Below are 8,617 nucleotides of genomic sequence, written 5' to 3' on the forward strand. Positions count from 1 at the left end.
ATCTAGCAGAATAATTTAGTGTTGTTCAGTGAGATTTTTTTATTATTATTTTTTATTTGATTTGCTGGCAAGATACAAGGTGCCTACTTTAGCATATATGCATACACATACAGATGTGTATCATGCAGCAAACACAGGAAGAAACAGAGGATGGCCGCCCTGAACTTCGGCTGCACTTGTGTTGCAAGATGAGAGAATGAAGCTGCTCTTCTTGTCCAGGGTGCTGAAGCGCTTTTCAGCGCCAGTGGGATACACTCAGCCTCTTCAGCATCCACTGTAGCTTTTCAAATGGAGTGTGTGAAACAGCTTGTTCATAGCTGGAATGAGATGGCAGTGAGTTCCACCACCATCTGGGAAGTGAGTGGTATCAGTTTGTGAGGTTTAGACGTTGAGATCACTGTTTAATAGTAAGCAGGATGTCCCTTTCTCCAGGCTGTTTCAAAGCTGCAGAAATAAAAGCATGAGTTGTTGTATGGGGCATGTATGGTTTAACACACATTTCAGTGATTCTTAAGCATCTAGGAGCGGGAGACTGGAACCCATATATACCAGTTTGAATAGACGAACATAGAAAACAATACTGTGTTGAAGAACTCATGACTCTAACAGAAAAAACAGGACAACCCTGAGACCCTTGCTGACTCCCCCAGCAGCTCCTTGATTGCTTATACTAGAGAGTATCTCTGTGGGATGGCTGACTTTACACATTGATTTTATCTTTCTTTTGCTTCTTCCCAGTTCCCAGCATAGCAGCCTGACCCTAGCTGCCTTCTCACTACCTTCTGTTTTCTTAAAACTTCCCCTCCTCCCAACTCTGCTTTTTCTATACAGGATTCTGCTGGTTTTCCAAGAGAGCATTCAGGAGATGGGAAGGTAGGGTCTTACAAATCCTCCTTCCTTCCTTCCTTCCCACATAAAAGACCCCAAACTGTGATTACAACTGTAAGCGTTATTTTTGTCTTTTTTTTGTGGAAGTATATCACTCAGGGATAGAGTCTGCTGCTAGGAAAACAAAATACATGCATGGTATAACTGTCTGCTTACAAAGGGTGTGTTGTACTGTTGAGAGGGGAACTGATGTGCTCAGGATTCTTTGAACTAGGAACCCCTGTTGTACTAATTCCTTTTGTTCAGATAGGATGATGGAAAGGCTGGCCTCAGAAACTATTACAAGCAATCAGTGAAAGGGCCCAAAGGCAGCAGCTGTTTCTGGTTGCCAGCAGTGAGGTACAAGAGCTCATCCTGTGGTCTTAAAGTTTCTTCCTGCCTTTTTGTTTCACTTCGGTGTTTTACTTCTCCTCGCTATGAGACTGATCTTGAAACCTCTTTTCTTTATACTTGCAATGATGGCAAGAATAAGACTCAAAGAACAAAGCCCACTGCGTTCTATCACTTGCTCTGGTAAAGGATTGGGGATTGGAGCCAGCAGAAGATTCCCTTTTAAAGTTATTTTTCCATAGCAGCTGTCACTGGAGTGGCAATGGTTCAGCTCCAGCAGGGAATGACAGCACAGGGACATCTGCTGCAAGAAACATTCTTGATTTGTTTCAAGATGTTTCACACCTCAAAGGTGTAAGAAAAGCACCAGAAAAGATCCCCCTTCCTTTATCTCTCAGCAATGTCTCTGGACTCTTCCTTCTTCAGTGTGAAAATTGAGACAAGTGTTGGACAACTGGGTGCCAACCGTCTAACGGGAGCTGTACCTCTGGGTAAGCATGCGAGAGACTCGGGGAGAGGCTGTTCTCAACACGGCAGAATTGTCAACAGGCTTTCTGCTAAATTCTGAACTATATGACCATGCTGCTGGTAGCCTCTGTCTTCGGGCACGGTGCCAGTGTACTATCATCTGTAAAGAGTTGCTGCCTAGGATGACTGGGACACACTTATCAAGCAGATGTCAATCAGCAAAGGCCTTTGGGGGCCGAGCTTCAGTGAAAGTAAATCAAGCAAGCTGGATATGGCCAGATTGTTATGCGAATTGGCACAGCTCCACGCTTCCCTGCAGCAGCGGAGGGTGTGTGCCCTATACTTCACGTATGATTTCTTAGAGAAACAAAGCAGTGGTGACAGCTCCTCTTGGCATTCTTGCCTGCAGACTGGGATTTCAGTGAAACATTTCATCTAGTGGGAAGCTGGAAAGGGATAGTGCAGTGTCTGAGGGGGAAAGAAACCCTGAAATCTAATTTGCCAAAAAAACCACGCCGACCAGACCACTTTTCCAAATGAGGCTCATGCCTTACAGTGTACATGAAGCATGCTAGTGTAATTACTGTATTTCAAAGTTCAAAGGAAAGAAAGCTGCTGAATTATGCACTGCCAGTCAGGGTTACTGCCAGAAGCTATTAGGAAGTAAGTATGAAGTCTGGCATTGCAGGAGGTGGCAAATGTCATTAGAGCTGGGTGGAGGGTGTTAGCCTGGTCCTTCTCTGATCCCACTGGGATATTTTTTCCTTTGCACAACGAGCATGATAGCAGTTGGATGCATCCTAGGTGCTGTGTTGTGGGGGGTTGATTAAGGTTTATAAAGCACTCTGCTGCCTGACAGGGTGGAAAAGGGCAGGATTTCAGGACCCTGCCCCATGCTTAGTGCTGAATAGTTACTTGGAATCTAACCTGCATTAGCTGCTTTTGACATCAGCTCTTGCTTTGCAGTGATAGCTTTGTCCCAAAGGCATCCTGTGGTTAGACTGTTTCTGAATTTTTTACAATTACAAGCTACACTGATTCCCTGTCTTGGGGTTGACAGCACAGTTTCTAAAGCAAAACTCTGAAGTGCCTGTTTGGTTGCATGGCCACTAGCCTTTTTCCTACACTATTATTGACACGTCACCAACCTTACCTTCCCCTAGGGGAAGTTTCTCTAGAAGACTTGAGATGTATCTTGGATAGGTGTGAAGACTTAGTAGGAATTAATGTAGAACTGAAGATTAACATATCTTCAGTTCATGCCCTCACAAAAGTCTGATACTGCTTGTTTCTCCTCCAGTCCAATCCCATATTTTCCTCCAAACAGCTCTACCAGGATTAGTTTCCAAAATTTACAGGCGCCATAGGCAGATCCACTACAAACCTGAAGGAAGCTACCTCACGTTTAGGCGTGGGTCTGTGCAGAACTGGCTACTGCTGGAAGAGAGCAGGGCCTAGTCGAAAGGAATACCTGCATCCTTTCATGGATAGCATGTGCAACTGTGAAAATCCACTGCAGTGACAGCAGCAGCAGAAGAAATAAAAGGCGGTCAGGTTAGCACCTGATGTGTATATGGGACCACAGGACTGTCCTTCGAATCTTTGAGCCGTGAACACTAGTCCAAGTTGCTGCAAAGTAAGGTAGAGCATGAACGTGTAATGCATCCCATGCTGTGGTAACTGCTTGTGCCTCTCTTCTTCGCCTGCTGTAAAGGTCAGCCTGCTGACCTTTGGTGAAGAACAGAGCTGTGCCACTTGCCGTTGATGCTGCTGGGTCGCAGTGTGTGTTCTGTGAAACCGATGATAAATTAATTCACTTGCTAGCTTGCTCCAAGATCCTTCATTTCTGCACCTACAGGCTGAAATTCCTGTCCTCGCTGAAAGCAAGTTCCTGGTGTAGCCTTTTGTTTTCTATATGCACCCTCTTGGCCACAGTATTTCTGTACCCTCTTTAGAAAGCAGTCAATACAGCTCTAGAGAGACATTTAGCTTTCAGATGTCCTTGCTTTCTCCATAAGCAGTGGGCTGCTTTTGTCTGTGTGCTTGTTTGGGACTGGCAGTTCCCAAGACTGTTCCCTGCTCTCTCTGATCCAGCCCTCACAGCAACAGTGGTAGCTTCACTTGTCCTTGGGGGTGATGCTCTTTGCCTGTAGAGCCGATCAGTGCTAAGTTTCTCTCATTCAGCTTTTCCAAGTGCTTGTTTCTGTGTGCAGTCCTATTCTGACCTGACTGTGAGATTTCCCTGGGGGATCTTTACAGCTCAGTGTGTTTATGGGAGTAGCAGTAAAAATCCAGCCACAAAGATGCTTTTTTCCTAGATTGCCTATTCTCGATTAGGTTCTCCCAGACCGCAGGGTCTATTAACATACTGTCTGCAAGCCAATACAGACTTGTTCCACCAGGAACTGGCTTGCTGTTAATACTGGACCCACCTGGCTTTGGGTCAGGCAGTGCCAACTCTTCTTGCCATTTTTAGCACATTCCACTGAACTCATTAGTGTTTTGTGCCTTGAGGGGCTGACAGGGAGGGACAATTTACAGTGTCTGTGCAAGTTTTGCTTGACTGGGTAAAATTCAGCTCCAGCAAGGGCTGTTATTGTTAGAGTACGAGGATTGTTTTTACTTTCCTTTATAGCAGCACATGGGAAGTCAGGCTGTTGCCCGTTGCTAGTGTGGCGGGACCCACCTGTGTGTTCCCATCTTGCTGCAGTGTGAAACAGGTGGCTGCAGGGGTGTCTTTGGAAAGCCTGTTTGAGAAGACAAAGTCCCATTGTCACCACAAAGGGTCCCCAAAGGGTGACTTCACACCACCTTGCTTTGTGAAACTGCCTCTGAGTAAATGCAAAGTTACTGTAGCTTTTCACTGCAGAGATGTCTCATGGTAGCTGCTGGAATTTTGACCTGAGAATCGGTTCTCCTGCTAGGGAAACCTATGTGGCACGGTTGCACGCAGTATTTTATCTTTGGCTGGCGCTGCTGGAAGGAGAGGCTCTGACATGTGATTTGTATCACACTATGTGATGTTTCCCATTGGAGTGGAACAAAATGATTCCCTCAGAGTGGGCTTCTGCTCTTCTTCCCTAGGGAAGAACCACAAGGCCCAGTGTGGCAGGGAGCACGCAGGTGCCTTTCAGAGGCCATGTCAGCAGTACAGGGAGGACTGGGAGGGCGGCTTGTCAGAAATGTGATGTGTGACATCAGCCCTATTAAAGTGGTACAGCAGCCTTAGCTGTAAACAGGCATGTGCAGGAGTGGTGTGCCATTCAGCACTCAAACTTGCGGTTTCACTGTAGCTATGGTTCCTGAGAGCTGTTATCAGCAACTGTCATGGCTCTGGCACATCTGCCTCCCCATAGCTTATCTTGACCAAGTATCGTTCCTCTCCCTATGCGCATATGCATAAGCAAAGTCAGAATTAGACTTCGGCAGTTGAGTCTGTCCTGGTGCTTCTGTGTTCTTAGGCCCTGAATGAGCTTTCCGGTGTGCTCGAGTAATGGATGCTGGGAACAAGACCCAAAAATAACACCGTTTCTAGCGGTATGTGCAATCACACGACAGTTGCGTTGAGCCTGAGCTCAATGCCATTGCTGTGGCTGACTTGGGAATCCAAGCTATTTGGTCCTTAGGGTGCTAACTGTATGTGGTCTTGGCAATATAACCCTCTTTGGGGGGGAGAATGTGGTTTGGGCCAAATTCAGATCCTAGGTGTGAAATCTAGCTACAAAGGCTTAAATGAAACCTTTATCAGACTTGCAGTGTTCCCATTTGCCATGTTTAGAACAACTTTGAGGGGCCATTCCCAGAAAGTGATAAATGTTATGTACAAGCTGCTTTGTAATTAGAGTGATTCCCATCTGCCCTCACATGAGAAATACCATGATAGGATTCAAGCCCGTTGAGGATCCATCAAGAAACACTGGGGATCAACACCTCAGCCACATGCAGAGTGAGACAAGACACAGTTAATGATGTATCTTTCTGTTGATGCTCGTAACCTTTATTTGGGCAGTGCTAGAAAGCATATACAATGAATTCCCTTTCCTCCCTCTGGTTATCTTGAAACTTTTAGAGTGTTATGATTTTTCTTATTTCTTTTCATGTAAATTTTGCTTACATGAGGGATTTGTGGCTGTTCCCTTGACTGAATAATCTATACCAGCAAAAGGACCCTCTTGTTACTGAAACCCTGTCTATAGGAGGACTCATGTTGGTCTTTCAATGTTGAGCAAGCTTTTTTCCCTGCTAATCTGTTATAATTTCTTAGTGCAGAGGCAAAAATTCTAGTGAAAAACTCATTTTTGTTTCTACCAAGTTCATACTTTCTCCGTCTTGTGTAAGTAAGATCCAGCCTTGTGGGTACCAGAGTACCAATAAAACATAGGCTTTTGACTTTAGGAAAATACAAGAAATTTTAATGCAACAGACAGGAGAGAGGTCCAGCATAGATGTCTAATGTGTTAGTTTTATTTAAAGATGGTCTCTTGGTGCTAGAGTAAGAAATGTTCTTTAAAAAACGTCAAATAAATAAATAAATAAATAAATAAAAATAGGAATAACTTTCTGTTGAAGAGCTTAGAAAGCATCCGGCTTTCATCTTGGGAGGAACGGGTACTGTAAAGCATTCTTCAGAGTAGGGTATAGGGAGGTTGTCCTAATTCTTCCTGGAACCTGCAAGCCAAACATGAAATAAATGTTACTAGAATCTGTTTCTCTCTCAGTATATGCCACCATTGTCAGCAGTGCTTTTACCTACCAAATCAATAGGCACAGGGTTTCTTCTGAAAAACCAATACTAGCTTAAATATTAGGCTAAAATGAATTCCATTCTCAAACCATGTCTTATTAAAGACTTAAATGAGAACCTGCTCCTCCCTTGTCACGACATAGATGCAGTCTGTTCTATTCAGCAAAATATCTTAGGTGGGACTCACCATTGCAACCCATTCCACTCAGGGAGCCGATTCTATCAATTCTTCTCCCAAAGCAGCCAGAATTCATCATCCTGGGCATCTGCAGCCCCCTCAGTCTCTTGAGGAAGGGGTTCCTGTAGGACAGAGGGGTGCTGGGTGCTAGCCTGGGTTCAGCCTTCTGGTCATCGCTGTCATCTGTGAGTTCTGGTGGGATCTCCTCCTGGATTTTGGGTTCTTGCAGGTCAGGATTGGACTCTAGGGCTTCAATCATTGCAAACTTATCCTCCAGTTTCTCCAGCAGAGCCTACAGAGAAGATTAATTTCATGAAACTCCTAGTTCTGTGGTCATTTGCTAGCTCTTCCAGTCATCCAATTCTGCATTCATCAATGGTCCCATAACCTCCCTCAGCCCTAGGGAGACTGTCAGGTTGGATCCCAGGGTTGCTGGTGGTACTTGAGCTCTGTCCCCTTCAGTAAATCCCTGTTCCCATTCATTCCACCTATGGGTAGCTCTAGCTGAGAGCTGAATGAAGCTGCTTGCCACGAAAGTGTATCTTACTGGCAAGGTTAGAGAGCTCTTGGCAGAGAAAAAAAGCAAGGTCTGAGTTGCACAGGGAGATACTACTCAACCCACCAATGGTACACAATCTCAAAGTCCCTCTGAATCCATAGTCCACTCCCATGTTCTCAGAACTTGCCTGCGATGCTGCTTGCCAGCAGTTGGCTTTCTCTTTTTTTTTTTTTTGCTGAGACCGTCTGCTTGCTTGTCACCCCTGGCTATTTCAATGGACATCACTTGGAGAAGCTCTTGGTGTTTTCACTAATCTCTATCCCAGGAGTTACAGGATTGCTTCTCCTTAAATAACATGCATCTCCCTGAAAATACCTGTATGCTAAATTTATGTCTACTATGTGACTTCTTCCTGGGTACCGTTCTGTATAATTTTTAAAGCTTTGTGTAACAGGGATCAGATAACCTCCTCAAGGGCAGCTCAACCAATTAGAGGAATCTAATTGTCTATCTCTGGAAGTAGAGTGGAGAGGAGTGAGCCTTATGGCTTGCTGGACAGTGAATGCATTTGGAAGCCACTCTTCTTAGCTAGCTGCTGGAAACAGCCTAGAGGCATGAGGCAGCTTTAGCTTTGGCTGACACTGTCCTATTCATCTAGGGAGTTTGTTCTCAGGGTCTGATGCTGTGAGAAGCTGGTCACTGGTACCAGTCCAAGGAAAGTTTGAGCTTTCAGACTTCATCTTGCAAGACTGAGTCTTAAGCTTGTATTGAGCTGCAACAATGGATGTTCTTTGTCATTCATTAAAGTACGCACCTGGTAATTTCATAGCTCTAGAAGCTTTTCTGGATGAGTCACACTAAATGATCATACTATTCCTCTAGCAACTTTTCTATAAGTTTGACTTTGGGTGCTCCACCTTACCTCCTCATCTCCCATCCGCATGCAGCCAGTTCTCTTTAAATCCACAAAGCTAGAGCCGTCTGATTGTCCTGCTTCACTGTTCCTGCCACTTAGTGGGATAAACAAGAGCCCACCTGAAAGTTTTCTATTTGTTCTTATGGAGCTACTGTGATGCATTTTTCCCTCTCTGGGACTTAGCTCCCAGGAAGGTGGATCTTTAAGAGAAAAAGAACTGAAAACCCAAAGCAGGCATCCCACAACATCAGAATTTTGTTTCCCACTGCTACCCAGTAGCTCAAGTGAACCCAGGACTGGAGGATATTGCTCTATAGAGCTTCTTTGTACCCCTGTGAAGAACTGAGACTTTGTTCCCCAGCATATGATTGTTGATGTGGCTATCCGACCGTGCAAAAGGCAAAAACACCACCTCACACTCTGCTAAGCACCCCAAAAGTTTAACCTTGCAAAAGGAGAGAGTCCTCACCTCCATACTGGCCAGTTCTTTGGCAGGGCTGAGGCTGTAGATAGGGTTGGCTCTGCTGGACTGGAGTTGGATGAGCAGCAGCAAGAGGAAGCCACAGGAAAATGAGCCTTTAGTGTCCATGGCAC

At 45.1% G+C, this 8,617-nt stretch overlaps 1 protein-coding gene across 1 annotated transcript; it reads right to left on the reverse strand.

The window, feature by feature from the left end:
- Positions 1-5,657: 5,657 nt before the first annotated feature.
- On the reverse strand, positions 5,658-8,617 carry LOC127024783 (natriuretic peptides A). The gene is made up of 3 exons (XM_050909456.1): positions 8,493-8,617; positions 6,618-6,900; positions 5,658-6,354 (listed from the first exon to the last, which is right to left on the reverse strand). The coding sequence occupies exons 1-3, from the start codon at positions 8,610-8,612 to the stop codon at positions 6,338-6,340; spliced, it is 420 nt and encodes a 139-aa protein (XP_050765413.1). The 5' UTR covers positions 8,613-8,617; the 3' UTR covers positions 5,658-6,337.

Source organism: Gymnogyps californianus, chromosome 21 (assembly GCF_018139145.2).
Source record: "Gymnogyps californianus isolate 813 chromosome 21, ASM1813914v2, whole genome shotgun sequence".
Taxonomy (NCBI): Eukaryota; Metazoa; Chordata; class Aves; order Accipitriformes; family Cathartidae; genus Gymnogyps; species Gymnogyps californianus.